The following is a 15,310-nucleotide window of genomic DNA, read 5'->3' on the forward strand; positions in this document are numbered from 1 at the left end:
GCCCCGGAATGTGCGTTCAAGTCTTGGTCAATCAGGCTGAGCAAAGGATACTTCAGCTGCAGCCTGATTCTTCTCATCCAGCGTCATAGACCTGCGTCTAGATGCAGCCAAGGGCTGAAATATTTGGAGGCTTGATCCTCTTCCTGCTGTGTAACCACAGTCGACACTCAGCGTAGTGTGGACATCGATCCATTGGACGAGCACACAAGACATTGTGACGTATAAGTAAGGTAAACTTTGCACTCATATTCAGCTTTGGCCCCAGAATGCGCGCGCAAGTCTTGGTCAATCAGGCTGAGCAAAGGATACTTCAGCTGCAGCCTGATTCTTCTCATCCAGCGTCATAGACCTGCGTCTAGATGCAGCCAAGGGCTGAAATATTTGGAGGCTTGATCCTCTTCCTGCTGTGTAACCACAGTCGACACTCAGCGTAGTGTGGACATCGATCCATTGGACGAGCACACAAGACATTGTGACGTATAAGTAAGGTAAACTTTGCACTCATATTCAGCTTTGGCCCCAGAATGCGCGCGCAAGTCTTGGTCAATCAGGCTGAGCAAAGGATACTTCAGCTGCAGCCTGGTTCTTCTCAATAAGCGTCACAGACTTGTGTCTAGATGCAGCTAAGGGCTGGAATATTTGGAGGCTTGATTCGCTCCCTGTTGTGTAACTACAGTCACCACTTAGCGTAAGTAGACATTAGTATACTAGACACGTATGTAGAGCATTACAATATATATATTACTCAAAACTATCTACTTGTAGACAGAAAATAAGGTACGTCATGAGTAGGCCGCCAGCAGGTCACTCACTCGGTTAGTATAAATAGTAGCTGTGAAAAGAAATAGGAGAGGCTAAAAATAAATGATTAAATTTGCTGCAATGAGAAGAGTGCCGCGTACGTTTGTTATAACCTGTAGTACAACTTTCTCAATGTGCCTTTCGAACATGTTTCTACTTGCTCTATCTCGCTGCGTTTCAGTCATCACCGTACCTCCGGAAGTTGATAACCAGCCAAGGATGATCGGGACCGGCGTTGAAGTCCAACCCGGTTTGGCTCATGTCGAAAGACGAAATGTAGTGGCTGGCCATCCCTGAGAACTCTCCGATCATCCTTGATGCTCCCTGCCCAAAGGGACCATCCCTCAGCACGTCAAACGGTACGTCCTCATTCCAAAGAATCCTGCACTCCGCGTTGTCTCCACAGTCTCCCAGTTCCCATGCCCTTTCCATTGCTGATAGGGTTGCTTTGTTTGTAATCGAGTGGTACTTGATATGTAGCAGGCTTCGCAGGTAGTAGTCCGACTTGTCCTCCCAAAGCGCGGCAATTGCGCTGCGCATCTTGATATATCGAGGACTCGGGTTTTCCATTTTGTAAACATCCATCGTGAGTCCATCATTATTTACCCGCGCGTATAGTAGGAACCCGGGGGGGCCCCCAACTACCCAGTTACCATCCCATTCACGAGCACGAAGTCCAAGTGACTGTAAGGTTGGGGTTGGTGCCCCTGCCCGAGGTAGCAGCTGATGGCTTTCAGAAACGATTCTCTTGTCGTCACTGCTTTTCGTCCGAAGTGTATGGTGGGGAGTTTCAGCGGTGGTACTCAGTGGCATGGAAAAGACCGAGCAAGAAAGAAAGGCTAAGGCTCCCAAATAGAATAACATCTTGGAGGGGGAAAGAGGACAAGTCGCGTGTCGTTAAAACCAATAAGAATAAAATGAATAATAGGGCACGGTGCGTACTTGTGTTTTGGCAGATCCTGAAAGCACAAGGTTATTTAGTGCCCTCGAATTCTTTTTCAAACCCATTTGACTCTTTGAGGGAAGGGCTTCAGTTAAATAGTCTTTTTTCTTGCCTTTTCTGTCTTGTTTGGGTATTCGCATACCTATATTGCAATCATTAACATAGAAACGGCGCTATCAATAGCCTACAGCACTGAACACCCTATGATCCATCCATACCCTGCAACACATATCATAAAACCTTGATAGAATGTGCTAATCTCAAGCCCCTAACTAGACTGTATCTTAACAAAACTGATTTCGGGGTGCCCATTGTCTACGGCTTTACTCTGTAGTGGTACCAAATTCCTTAAATCAGTATTGCGGTTGCTGTCGCTGCTATAGACGAGAGTGTGAAAGGTTCTTCCCTCCAGTGCCACGACCAGACCCAGAAGGTCATTGCAAGGTACTACGTCGTGATAGACACCATCGAAAAGGTAACCCCCGGTGCTGACACGCGGAACGGAGGAAAGGGGTCTTGAAAGACCGATTTCTGACATCACTGCAGTGTACATAGTCAACGTGCAGAAAGTGAAGACGGCCTTGATCAACCAGTCATTTGCTACCGAGGAGCAGGAACACCCGGAGAGCGCACGCGAGAGGCTTGCCAAGGTAAAGCCAACTTGGGAGATGGCGAGTCCTGGAGTTATGGCTAACTGAAGGACACAGTATCTCATGAGTATGAGTAACGGAAGAGTGTAGCGTGTGGTTTAGGAGCCTGAGGGTGCCCAAAGTACTTAGGGTGAGTAACACAAACACAACATAAGTTCCTTGCTTCCAAATTATCCACGTCACCCGTTTAGACCGACGTAGATGAGTTTAGACAAAGTACGGATACCCAAGTAGACAATAGGAAGAGAGCGAGGCAGTACGGATATAAGTGTACTAGAAAGAAGCCCCCTGTCTTTGCCATGTGGAACGGGCTGTCATTGTGTTGACGAGGAATCGACAGATTGGCAAAACGAAAAAAAACATACAACACCAGGTATTCGCTGGTCGTCACCGACCCAACTACTAATCCGGCCCTCATTGGCTTATCTATGGGAGAGCGGACGGGATCCCGAGTTTTCCAATGGGTATGGTCGTATGTGACAGTTGAATGTCCCTGGAGAGTATAACAAGGCTCACACCGGCCGGGCGCCACCCTCTCCTCAACAACCACAACCACAACCACAACCACAACCACAATCACAACCACAACCCGCTCACTTGTGCGGCTCGCTGTACACATAGCTGAAGGCGACCGGCGACCCAAAGTTGGGCGCCCCGTTGCTGTGCGTGCCGAGCAGCTGCACCATCGTGTACCGGCTGTCGTCGCACGCGCCCGCGGCGTTGCTGGTCGCGTGGTACGCGATCCACGTCTGGTCGCCCGCGGGGCTGCTGAAGAAGCTGTTGTGCCCCGTGCCGAAGTGCCCGTTGCCGCTGCCGAGCACGCACCGGTCGCCCTTGGCCCACGCCGCCGGGTCCGTCGGGACCCTCGAGCCGTCCCACGTCAGCAGCCCGAGGCAGTAGCTCGCCGACCAGCAGTAGCTCGCGCTGTAGGCGATGTACGTTCGGCCGCCGAAGTAGAGCGCCGCGGGCCCCTCGTTGACCGGGTGCGAGACGCGCTCCCAGGCCTGCGTGGGCTGCGAGATGAGCGAGACGGCGCCTGAGGTCGAGACGTAGTCGGCGTTGAGCTTCTGGATGCAGATGGACTGGTACGCGGCGCCGTGGAAGCACGAGTACATGAGGAACTCGCCGTGCTGCGGCGTGCGCAGCACCGAGGCGTCGATGGCCCACTCGTCAGGCCCGATGCGGCCCACGTAGGTGTACGAGTCCCACGGGGTCGTGCCGCCTGTGATGGGGGTTTCAGTCAGTGGCAGGGTTCATCTCGTACACATGTCCGTGTTCTTGTGTGTAAGAGAGAAAGAGGGAGAGAGAGACAGGCGAACAGAAACATACCCCTCAAGACGTGCATCCGCTGGTTGTCGAGATTCGCGCTCCCGCCCGCCGTGAAGTAAATGTACCACCGGTTGCCCAGCCAGTGCACCTCGGGGGCCCAGACGTTGCAGCAGCGCGAGGCGTTGGACGACGAGTAGACGACCTTCCTCGCCGCCGTCTTGAGGCCCTCGATGGTCGTCGACCGCGCGATCTCTACCGTCGACCACGTCGTCGACAGGAGGTAGTAGTACCCGTCGCCCGAGTACGTGATGAAGGGGTCCGAGCCGCCGGGCCGGCGGATGGGGTTCGTGAAGGCCGAGGCGAGGGGCGCCGCCGCGAGGGCCATAAGGATGGAGGTCAGCGCGGAAAGGAGGCGTGGGAGGCGCATCGTAGCGGTTCGTAGGTCCGGAGTTCTTCCTTGAGTTCAAGAGGCGAAGATGGATGATGGGTCATCCCGAGAAGGGAGGCATAGGGGTCGCTTTTATCGCTTTTCGGATCAGTCGAATAAAGGTGAGAGAGACCGCGAGAGCGACGGTACAGGACCGCCGCTTCCGAGGCCCATTGTCCCAGTGTTGTATCATGCATGCATGCCAGCCCCGTGGAAGCGAGCCATCCAGAAGGCTGTCACTCCGTCATCCCCCCTCGACGTTGTAGCTCCAATCCAGATCCAGTTGTCTTCAGCAAGGTGGTGGTGGTGGTGTTCATGTCCTGTGGCATCCGTCATAGGCCCCAACCCAAAGGGAGTAGCAGTTGTCCAGTGTCGCTTTCGTGGTGAATAACGCACACCAGCTGTCAAAACAAACCCCGGCGTGCACCGGATCGCAAGGCCAAGGTTCGGAACCACAATATCGGGATGGGGACGGCGGATTGGTGGGATTCGCGGCCGTCTCCTTGCCGGAGCGGGGGGGGGGGGGGGGGGGGGGGAGGGGGGGGAGGGGGTGTTGTCGATGCCACCACGCCGTAGAAGAGGACCATGGACCCTAAATCATTCTCATGTGGCCGGCAGATGCAGATGCTGCTGGATGGCCGGGATACCAGCAGCTGGGTTACATACAGGTATGCATGCATCTAGACCTGGAGGGGTCGACGGACGTCGAAGCTTAAATTCTCCGGGGGGAGGAGATTAAGCTCAAATCGAGCGTCGGCGTCTGGGGTCCCCGGCGATTCGGGACGATGTAGAGGTGACGATATCGCGAATGATTGGGGCGCTTGACACAGCGACAGCCGCGTCGCGCCAGACGGCCAGTAGGTATACCGATAGTGGTGGGTTGGATTGCAGACCAGGACCAGGGCTGGCGACACAGGCAGAGTCATGTGAGACTTTATTGACCGTGTTACCGAGAGCGGAGAGCCGGGCTGAATAGCCGACTAACTGTCCATGAGTTGTTGATTGATGCTTGGATGGATGGGAGGCGTGAGCTGTGATACGGCCGCTACAGGGAGACACGCCAGCGACTCGGACTTTCGGGCCAAACAGGTTTGTCTGTCTGGTAGATGGAGTGCGCCTAGGTCAGAATGAACACTTACTCTTATTTCGACTTGTTTATTTGTTTGATCTCTCCTATCTTTTCTTCCAAAGGGTTGTGGGGTTGAGGCGAGGATCGCCATGTCGACTTGGTGTATGAGATATTGGAGAATCAACACGTCCATTGCGAAACTCATGATGCGGTACCCACAACCACTCGCTTTACCTCTGACATGTAGACTTCACGGGCGGTTGTGTTTTCTCTCCATTCTTCTGCTGTCCTCGGTGCAGTGGTGTGGGCTCGCCTGCCTTGAAATTATGTCGCATTCGTAAGTGCGCGTTTGGCTGGGGCCATTGCTCTATATATACCGTATGCCATCATCATTAGATCCTACTCCCCTTCTCTTCCTTCACTCCGAGGTATCGTGTTTTCAAAAACAATTACGCTGTCGTTGTTGGATGGTATCATTCCGTCGTTTCGGCGGTGCTGCGTCCCGAACGTCTTCTTCTTCTTCCTCCTCTCCCCCTCCTCCTTTTCCCTTTGGTCCAAACCAACACAAAGAGCCCGGGACTGCAGGGTCTCCTAAATGTGGCCCTTTCCCACAATCTCTCGTTGCACTTCAATCTCCCCACTGTCGGCGGTGAAACGCCTCTCCAGCACCCATCTCGTCTCGCCGCTGTCCTCCTCTTTGATGTACGAGATGCTGTCGGCGGATCCCTTGTGTTTGTGGCCCATGCTAGGTCTCCGCTGAGGCGTGGGGTCCGTCCGAGGCACCAGGTTCGGATGCATCGCGGTGTCCGGGCTCTTCATCCACAGACCAGAGTGGGAGATACTGTTGGAGATGGACATACCATCCATCTCGTCAGTCTCCAGCACCGGGTCGAACGCGGCGCTGTGTGTGAAGTGGGGCGAGTTCATCACCACCGAAGGGCTTTGGTTAAGCGGAGGGAGCAGAGGAGGGGGGGACCCAATGGTCGGCATGGACATGGTGAGCGTAGGAGAGCCCGACGTGCTGCCCGCATCCGACGAGTCCATGTCGCGGCTGCGAATGGAGAAGGACGAGTTTTTGCGAGCATGGCCGTGGATCCCCAGGATGTTGTTGTTGTTGCTGCTGTTGCTGGGCCCCGGGCCCCAGGGGGAACTTCCTCCTTCACCCCTCTCGGACCTGGGGGAGCCCTCGCGACTTGATACGAGGCTGGCCTGCGATCCACCCCACGCCTTGGACCGGAGTCTCATAAGCGCCGACAGGCTCATGTTGTCCTCGCCATCAGCCATCATGGCGAGCTGGGCCAGACCGGGACTCTGGAGACTCGACGGGCCCGACCCCAGAGGGGGAACGGCGAGGCTCATAATCGAGTTACGGTTGGAGTACTCGGATCGTTCCGTAATGGGCGTGAGGTTGGGCTCCCGCGATACTATCCTGCCCGATTTGCTTCGGGACACGCCCGATGGCCTAAAGAAGCCGCCGTTGGCGTAGGCAAATGGCTTCTCGTCCGATCCGTTCGAGCTGTCTCTGCTGTGGCGTCCTCCTTCGATGGGCGCTGAGTAAAATCCAAACTCCTGACCGTACCACCCGTCCGAGTCGTTGGCAAGGGCACTAGCGTTTGCCTCCGCAATGAAGTCGTCGTAGTCGACATCGTAGTCGTCAAGGTCTTCGCGGAACCCGCCTTCGTCGTAGTCGTCGTAGTCGTCATAGCCGCCATAGTCGACATTGTCGTTGTACTTGTCGTCGACTTTGTCGTCATTGTCGTCGCCGTCGTGGGGCAGGCTGTGTGAGGATTCGCCACCGGGCGACATGAGCTCGCTTGGAGGCGGTGACGAATCCCGTCTGAATCTGCCGTTGGCGGCAGCCTCAAACGCCGCAGCAGCAAGAGCGGTTTGGTATGCCTCTATCTTGTCCTGCCCCATTGTCGAAAAGCTCGAAGTCATGACGGAGGATTCCTGGCCCTGAGCCAGGATCTCGTTGGCCGGTTTGGATTCCTCGACGGAGGGGGCTGGCAAGCTGACGCTCAGAGAAGTGTGAGCTGTCGATTGCGAGGCATTAGACTGGGCAGAGAGCCGCGACGTGCTGTCGGAAACCCTCTTGCTGTCTTCCGGAACGGCAACGGCACTGTCTGTAGCGGCGTTGGTGTTTTGAGTGCTGTCGCCCCGAGTACTGCCTTCTTGTGTGCTGTTTTCAAGAGCAGCAGCAGCGGCTCGGGCAGCCTGAGCGGCGGCAAAGGCGCCAGGAATAGGCCGACCGTACCGATCTGTGTCGTCCAGGTCGAAGAGGGACTCGTCAAAGTGGGAACCGTCACCCTCCCCTGCGAACTCCAATTCGTCAATGAGGCCGTTGTCAAAGTAAAGATCATCCTTTCTCGGGGGTGAGAGAGGAGCAGGCGACAGGTGCTGGGTCTGCTCGTGCAACGATCCGTCCTGCGGTTGCGGATCGGCAATATCCATACCCGCAATGGCAAGCCCGGCGACCGGATCTGTCGTTGTCGTCGTCGTCGTCGTCGTCGGGGACGCATTCTGGTCGGAGGGCAGACCAGGCGACAAGGCTTGGTCGATGTTGGGCGTTCCCGAATAGGCGAACCCGATCACCTTGCCGTCGGCATCCCTTGGGGTCGACACCAGACCGGCGCTGTGCGGACTCATCAGTGCCGATGGAGGGTTCGATCGCTGAAAGACGAAGCCAGCAAAGTTCTCCTGATCATTATCGGGGTCATCTTCGGCATCCTCATCCTCATCCTCGACCTCGACCTCGGGCACCGCATCGAGACCCAAGGGGTCAGTCCCGGCCGCGTTGAAGTCCTCCTCCCCAGCGTCGAGACCCAAGGGGTCCGTGCCTCCGGCGTCAAAGTCCTCCTCGTATCCATAGTCGTCTCCAAAATCGTTGCTCAACGGGATCGGCTCTTCGAAACCGTCGTCCTCCATCATGGCGTCGTAGTCAAAGTCGTCGTCAAAGTCGTCAAATCTGGAATCGCGGTTCTGCCCGGGCTCGGGGTCGGATGTCTTCCTCTCCAGCTCACGCTGACGATGGCGTTCCTCGAGAAGCTTCTCTTGCTTTGCGGCACCGACCATGTCGAAGCTGAACCTGGAAGATGTACTCTTCATGTGACGGGGCACAGAGGAAAGGACGTCGTGTCCGGACACGGAGGTATGCCTCGAGGGAGCAGCTTTTGTGGATGGCGTTTTCTTGGACAGAACCGACGCGGCACCGACGGATGGCTTTTTGGAGACGACGGATGCAGAGCTGGAAGAGGGTGCCGTATCGTCTTTTGGTGGGACTTCAGGGAGAGGTTTCGACTCGAGGTTCAGGCTACTTCTTGCCTTCACTGACCCGCTGCCAGAGTCGGGCAGCGGCTGTGAAGCGATGCTGACGGAGCCCGAGCGGCCAGAGTCAGACGCACTGCTCGCGTTCCTCGCATGCTGAAAGGCATGGGCTTGCGCGGGTGCTGTGCTTTCCCTCGAAGACGTCTGGCCCAAGTCGAGCTTCTCTTCGGGTATGGGTGGTTGCGCCTTGGAGGCGGGCGTCGGCACTGCGGCGGGGCTTGGGCCTTCGTTGTTCGGGAGGCTCCGTCTCGGTCGGGGAGCGCTGAAGTCGTGAACTCGGGTGCCTCGAATGCGCGGATCGTAGGTTGGTTCGCCTAGCCTGTTTCCCCCAAGCGGCAGGGGCGTCAGGTCGGGGGCATTCTGGCTTGTTTTCCTCCTCGCAAGCAGCGTGGACATGGGGTTTTTCAGAAAAGGCAGGCCCTTCCTGCCCTTGGGGGCGTCGGTGGTGTGATTCGCCATGCGCACGGGTTCGCTCGAGAGTCTCGTTCCCGCGGGGCGTCGTCCAGTGGTGGTGGCAGCATTAACCTGAGGTTGCGGGGAGCCCTGGGAGTGTCCTTGGTGATGAAGATCGGTCGGGGTCGCAAAGGAGGAGCTGGCATGTTTTGACGCCTTCGTAGGCTGGGGTGGAGGTCTAGTCGGAGGGGCGGCGGTGTCTATGGGCGGCGGGGCGGGCTTCGACCTTGCCAATTGACTTTCGGGGGTGGGGTGAACAATGGCGGAGGCAGAGGGGGGGGAGGCGGTGGCGGAGGCGCCAGTCAGATCTGGTGATAGGGATAGGGCCGCCATTTGTTGTTTTTGTTGCTTCTGCTGCTCCTGCTGTTCGCGCTGGTACTTACGCAGGGCCACGCCGCCGAGGAAGCCCGAACCGGGGCTGTAGGGGGAGCGGGCTGACGGAGGGGGAGGCGGCGGGTGAGGTTTTTGAGTATTGGGCTCCTGCGTCACTTTCGCATCGGCGGGCGGATAGCCAAGCGGGGATTCGGAGCCGGACGAGGCGACGCGGGCAATTGGTGGCAGGGTGGGAGGCAGCGAGGAATTGGGCGTGGTCGAGGACTGGGGCCGAACGGCATGGCTTAAGGCGGCATCTTGAGCGAAGGGAGGCTGCTGCTGCTGCTGCTGCTGCTGTTGTTGTTGTTGTTGTTGATGATGATGATGATGATGATGATGAAGCGAGGGGTCCCAAGGGGCGGACTGTGAGGGGTGTTCGGGGTTGGGCGAGGTGGGATTCGACGACTGCCCCCGTCGGTGGATTCGAAGATGAGAAAACATGGCTGCGGATGCCGCGATTTGGGATGGATGGATGGTTCAGGCGTGCGGCGTGAATCGAGATGGGACCCAAGGGAGAGCGCAGGGGTGGCGGATAGTCGCAGGGTGGTGGGAGGCAGACACTATTGCGGGATAACGAGCGAAGGGAGGGAAGCTGGATGTCTCGAGTGTCCGGTCTCTGGGTGGACGACTGGGCGAGGGTCGTGGGGAGGGTGTCGAGTGCCGAGCGGGCGGCGTCAACAGCGTCTGTCTTCAGCCGCGAGAGTGAGACGGCGCGATCATCTCCTTGCAGTCATAGTCCGTCTGGGAGCTGGTGGTTGTTGGTGTTGGTGTTGATCAATGTCGGCGTCTGGCGTCTGGCGTGATGCGTGATGCCTGAACGTGGGGGGAAGAGTTGAACCTTGAATTTGGAGGTCTTGGTGTTGTCGCAAGCTTGAACGAATGATGTCGAAAAAGAAAAGACCCGTCAGAAGGGCTGTGGAAGACGAGGCACGAGGCAAACGACTGGCGGGAGGAGTGTGTCGGGTTGGTGAGTTGGTGAGACGAGGGTGGGAGGAGGAAAAGGAAAAGAAAACGGGCAGACAAGTCAGCCAAGGTCAGAGTTAGTAGGTAAGGTAGAGTACGTGCTGAGTACGAATGCTACCTACTGCACCTAATTATTCTTGCATCGCATGTGAGTGAGTACGTACATCCGGCAGTGCCTTTACCTGTACGGCGCCCAAAACCTCCATTGCTCCATGTCACGGTCACTTACAGCGGAGAGCAAACCTTGTCCACGCCCATCCGCCATCATGGCATCATCCATGGACCATGCCAGCCAGAGCTCCAATTCCCCGGTCCAAGACCATGCCAACCACAGACTCACAAGGTTACAGTACAGTGCAATGCAGTGCAGAACAGTACAGTGCTGGTCGTGCGTCTGTCTGTCTGTCTGTCTGTTCGTCCGTCTCTCCCAGGGCCCAAGACCCAAGTGTAAGCGACATGAGAGAGTGAGAGTGAAAACCGCACGGGCTGGCGTACCGTAGCCTGCAAGCCGCCGGTCAATGTCAGTCAGTCAATGGTACTTGGCGTGTCATGTTACATTCTCTGCCCCGGGACTGCCATTATTTTTGTATTACCACCAGGGCTATCCATCCGACAAGGAGATGATGACCAGAGAGGGATGAGAGATGAGGGATCTGTATCCGTACCGAGTATATTTCCGTATCAGGATTCTGTATCTGTGCCCTGTACGAGTACTTGAGCCAAGGCAGCAGCAGCAGCAGCAGCAGCAGCAGCACGGCAGGACTCGAGCAGCTAGCTAGCTGCAGGTTTTCCTGCCCTCTTGCCTTCTGCCATTGAAAGAATCCCCCGAAACGCACCTGATTGGATCCTGCGACCGGCGATGCAAAGTAAGCCACACGTGCACAAGCCCCAATTTCTGCCGCTGCCGCTGCCGCTTCGCCCCCACCAAAAGACCCGCCTTTGGGTTTTCGGTTCCACTAAGCGAGCCACAGTGTTTGATTATGTCATCTATGTTTGCTTCAACACGCCCCATACACACACCGTGCAGTCACTTGTTCATCTCCTCCCTTCTACCTGTACGTCTTCATCCAAAGCAAAAGGAATCCGCCGTCCTAGGAACTTTATTTTCATTCCTTGACGAACCAAATACCGAAGAAGAAAAACTCCGCCATTTCACCTTCCATAAATTGCTGCTGTGGGTTGTGCGTCGATCTCTCCGTCAATTAGGCATAGGAAGCAAGACACGAAGCTAACGGAATGCCGCCCACATCCCATTCCATTCCCTTGTTTTGCTCTACGAATACGTCAATAGCTACACATCTCCCACAAAAAAAGCCACCTTCCGGCTCAGGGTGCTGCTTCATCCTCCTTGGGACCTCTCCACACAATTCAGACACGCACCTGTCACAGGAATCGCAGCTGTAACGACTGGCCGGGGCCGCTGGACCCCAGCTTCGGTCCCCAACCATCTGATTCGTCTTGGACCCCAATCTCAGACCCTGAGTGCCGTCTCTGGTCGTCCTCTGGTCTGAGAACCCTTCTTGCTCCACCAGCGGCACGCGTGGCAGCTCCCGACGTCAGCCCTGAGACCTGGCTGGGACGAAAGAGTCTCGGGGGGTAGAAGTCGGGATTCTCTTGCTGGGGGGGGGCTCTTGTATTACTCTCCGAACTTCGACGCCTGGACCTAGGACGACTGCAGGCGCATTCGAGACGACGTTTTACACGTTTTGCTGCGTTTGCAATCGGATTAAGGAAAAGCATTCCTACTCATTTGGTATCAGATGCTGGCACATAGTCTCCATGCCCAGACCAGACGCATCTTTTCTCATTTACTGCTCATGGCACCGGCGGCGTCCTTGGTGTTTGAAGTCGCAACTGGTGGGGTGGACTCGCTCCAGATATCCAATTCTGATGCATCTACGGAGCCAGCTTCGAGCTGCTTGTTTACGATACAAAAGCCACAGCCGCAGCACACCTGCTTGACGTTTCACCCTTGACGAGTTCGTCGTCCTCGCAGCGTCATAATCAGCAAGAAAATCCCTGCGGGCTGTTGACGTTGCTGCATCGGTACTCAGTGGCCGCCGTCGGCGGGTCGACGGAGATGTTTGTGAGGTCCATGTTCTCGATGCGTACGTTGTCGCACCCTCCGTGCGCTCTGCTGCATTGGAGGTACGCAACCCGGCTCCCCCGGACGCTGCCGCGGAAGTTGGTAAAGCTGATGTTGGAGATGTCGAAGAGGGATGAGCTGCAATTGCCTTGTTGCCCGTTGTAGGTGATGCACTGCATCACGTAGATGGGCGCTTGCTCAGCGTCGTAAATGGTCACATTGTCCCAGCCTGTGGATGTCATGGTCAGCATACATACCCCGGCAACGATGAGTCGTCGACGACGACGACAATGACGACGATAAACGCCGGCCTCGAGCAACCATGAATCTTGCCGTCGTTGTCGTGCCAAGGACCAAAAACTCACTCAGGTTCTTGGTATCTAGTTTACTTCAGTCAGTCTCTTGCTAACTCCCCCACGTGGAATTCCGCCCGCGGCCGCACTTACATCCGAGACCGGCACCGCCGCCGTTGGGAGGATACCCTAACTGCTCCCCTGTCCAAGTCTTGATGCGGCCCGCGTACCGGGACCCGTACGCCACCACGTTCCTTACGGTGATGTTCTCGATGGTCTCAAAATGCCCGGGATACTGGCCGATGCTCCCGATGGCGACGCCTTGGCCCTTGTGAAACTCGACGTCCTCGATCAGGATGTTGGTCGAGTTGGCTTTTGCGGCGATGCAGTCGTCGCCGTTCTGGACCGTCCACCGCCGGAAGTGGATCCGGTCCGAGAAGATGGTGTTCGCCCCGTCCGTGTTGCGCGCCGGGTTTCGGTTGGAGCTCGTGTTGTTGACGTAGATGTCCTGCAGCAGGACGCGGTTGGACCGCATGATCGTCACCGTCCTGGGGACAAAGGCCACTTTTCTCAACGATGCCAAACGCTTAGAGAATCGGGAAGGGGTGGGGACGAGTAACTAACTTACCACATCTGAGCCTGGACAAATCGCAGCCCTGTAAAGACCGAGTCTTCCGTCCCATCGATGAGGAGTGCGTGCGGACGTCCTGGCGTTTGCGAGCATCAGCATTCGCACTTTTCTGTTTGCAATCCCGCTGTTCGGCGACAGGATACCCTCGCACGGGGACGACTCACTAGGATAGTTCGACTCCCCCCTGACTAGGTCGTACCATGTCTGCCCGTTGCCGTCAAAGGTGCCGTGTCCGAAGCCGTCAACGTCGAGGTTCTTTCCGCCTAGTATCCAAGCGGTCGACTGGTTCTGGTAGCCCGTGGGGAGGGAGTTCTCGAGCCAGTAGGTCGTGTTCTTGCTCCACTGAGGCCCCAGAATATCAAGTCAGTACAAACGTTGCCATTGCACAACTCAGGCAATCTGGTCGATCAAAGGAAGTCGAGCACGTACGACCAGGGTTCCTTTGATGTCAATCTTGACGTTCTTCAGACCCGTCGTCTGCATCACCTGGTTGACGTAGTAAGTCGTGTTCTCGAAGACGATGTGGCCGTTGGATTTGCAGTCCTCAAACGCCTTGAGAATCGCCGGCGCGTCGTCGGTACCGTCGCCGTTGGCTGGCACAACACATTTGGCGGCCTTTGGCTGCCGTCGATCCAGTCCTTTGACAGGCCCAAGGTCGGCAAAAGCATTGACAAGCGTCGAAGGGAATAAGACTCCCAGGAGGAGACGCATGGCGAGCATTTTGTTCAAAGAAATGGTGCTGAATTCTCTCCAAGGTTTTCCGAGTGTAAGTGTTGGGTGGGTGGGTGGGATGGGATCAACCTGGGGACTCTGAGAGACAGATGCTGCTCTGGACGCTCGATTTAATACTTTTTTCCCTTCTCGCTCAGTCTGCAATGGCTTCTTCAATTTGTCTTCTGATCTGATCTGCACTCTCTCCTATCTAGAAAGTGATGATTTACTGTCACATCGAAGCTGGCTTGGGCTGCAGTGCCCTCTGCATCCTCGGTCAACCCGCAAACGAACGAAAGGGGGAAACCCACTAAGTCGAGACGTATAGTCGCCGAAAGGGGAAGTCAAGTCACCTAAGTGGTGGCCAACACAACTGACCACCCAACGACGCGCGCGTTCGGCGAAAAGAAGAGCGAACAAAATAAACTTGAACTGTGTAAGTCGGTCCGAAGGAACTTTTCAAGATGAACGGTTCGTCAAGGCTCATCACGGGTCTCACAGCGGACTTTTCCCTGCTGAGCACCAACACGTTGAGCCCAGGCTGATCAACGGACTAAGAAGGGCATTCGTTCTAGGCGTCATCGCGCCTTGGAACAGCGACAAGAGTCAACGATGAGCGGCAAACAATATGAGTCCGGTGGATTGAATCAACTGCAAGCCCCCAACGGATTCTTTTCCGGAAACACGACAGAGTTGAGAGGGCAAGATTCTGGTTGGAGGAAGAAACCCACGCGGCCTGTCGAACGCTCGGTGTAAACCAGCATTCGAGCTCATCGGACAAAGAGGCCGACTCGAGAGAGCTGCCAGCATCGCCATTTCGTCAAACATTAAACCGAACAATCTTGGATCGACGTGCGGGGTACATACGTCGTCGTCGCTCGCAGCTGATTTTGCTCCTCTTTCAGTCGACGGTCGACCACCCCCAGGCAACTAAGTGTCTCCCCCTTTCAGGGCTGGATAGACTTGTGTCATCTCTTGGCATCTGCAATATCTCCCCTCGACCGAACTGTCTGGACGGTTGACGCCTCCAGAACTTGGCGTATCCATCCCATCCGTCACCTCTGCCCTTCTCTGCCCTCCTCTGCTCTCGGCCTACGTCCTATCCCGCACCGAAGATGACGGCGATAAGATCGTTTGCCAACGGGCGGTCTAGAGAGCCAAGACTGCCGTGATGGAGGCTGGATTGATTTGGATCAACTAGGGCTTAATGTCAAAAATGGGCCTGCTATAAAGCGAGGCACCGAGAGCCATCAGTTTCTGGGACTATGGCTTGGATGGACAGAACCGGAAGCTCATTGAACGCACCGCATCGAACTTG

General features: G+C 56.1%; 4 protein-coding genes across 4 annotated transcripts; all 4 read right to left on the reverse strand.

The window, feature by feature from the left end:
• Positions 1–978: 978 nt before the first annotated feature.
• Positions 979–1,665, reverse strand: CDEST_06231 (uncharacterized protein; the record flags this gene model as incomplete). The annotated part of the gene is made up of 1 exon (XM_062922390.1): positions 979–1,665. The coding sequence occupies one exon, from the start codon at positions 1,663–1,665 to the stop codon at positions 979–981; it is 687 nt and encodes a 228-aa protein (XP_062778441.1).
• A 1,208-nt stretch (positions 1,666–2,873) lies between these two features.
• On the reverse strand, positions 2,874–5,234 carry CDEST_06232 (Putative glycoside hydrolase, family 43). The gene is made up of 3 exons (XM_062922391.1): positions 4,660–5,234; positions 3,724–4,589; positions 2,874–3,616 (listed from the first exon to the last, which is right to left on the reverse strand). The coding sequence occupies exons 2-3, from the start codon at positions 4,088–4,090 to the stop codon at positions 2,988–2,990; spliced, it is 996 nt and encodes a 331-aa protein (XP_062778442.1). The 5' UTR covers positions 4,091–4,589; positions 4,660–5,234; the 3' UTR covers positions 2,874–2,987.
• A 492-nt stretch (positions 5,235–5,726) lies between these two features.
• CDEST_06233 (uncharacterized protein) lies at positions 5,727–10,338 on the reverse strand. Its single transcript, XM_062922392.1, has one exon. The coding sequence runs from the start codon at positions 9,747–9,749 to the stop codon at positions 5,751–5,753; it is 3,999 nt and encodes a 1,332-aa protein (XP_062778443.1). The 5' UTR covers positions 9,750–10,338; the 3' UTR covers positions 5,727–5,750.
• Positions 10,339–12,275: 1,937 nt separating this feature from the next.
• On the reverse strand, positions 12,276–14,001 carry CDEST_06234 (Putative glycoside hydrolase, family 28, pectin lyase/virulence factor; the record flags this gene model as incomplete). Its single annotated transcript, XM_062922393.1, has 6 exons — positions 12,276–12,586; positions 12,723–12,737; positions 12,804–13,198; positions 13,279–13,357; positions 13,446–13,623; positions 13,711–14,001. The coding sequence occupies 6 exons, from the start codon at positions 13,999–14,001 to the stop codon at positions 12,276–12,278; spliced, it is 1,269 nt and encodes a 422-aa protein (XP_062778444.1).
• Between the last annotated feature and the right edge of the window lie 1,309 nt (positions 14,002–15,310).

This window comes from Colletotrichum destructivum, chromosome 4, assembly GCF_034447905.1.
Source record: "Colletotrichum destructivum chromosome 4, complete sequence".
Lineage (NCBI taxonomy): Eukaryota > Fungi > Ascomycota > Sordariomycetes > Glomerellales > Glomerellaceae > Colletotrichum > Colletotrichum destructivum.

Excerpts from the sequence above, each read along its gene's own strand:
- CDEST_06232 (XM_062922391.1), bottom strand. The coding sequence starts at position 4,090 with ATGCGCCTCCCACGCCTCCTTTCCGCGCTGACCTCCATCCTTATGGCC. Across the intron at positions 3,617-3,723 it reads GCGGATGCACGTCTTGAGGG|GCGGCACGACCCCGTGGGAC; the intron begins GTATGTTTCTGT and ends CCCCCATCACAG.
- CDEST_06233 (XM_062922392.1), bottom strand. The coding sequence starts at position 9,749 with ATGTTTTCTCATCTTCGAATCCACCGACGGGGGCAGTCGTCGAATCCC.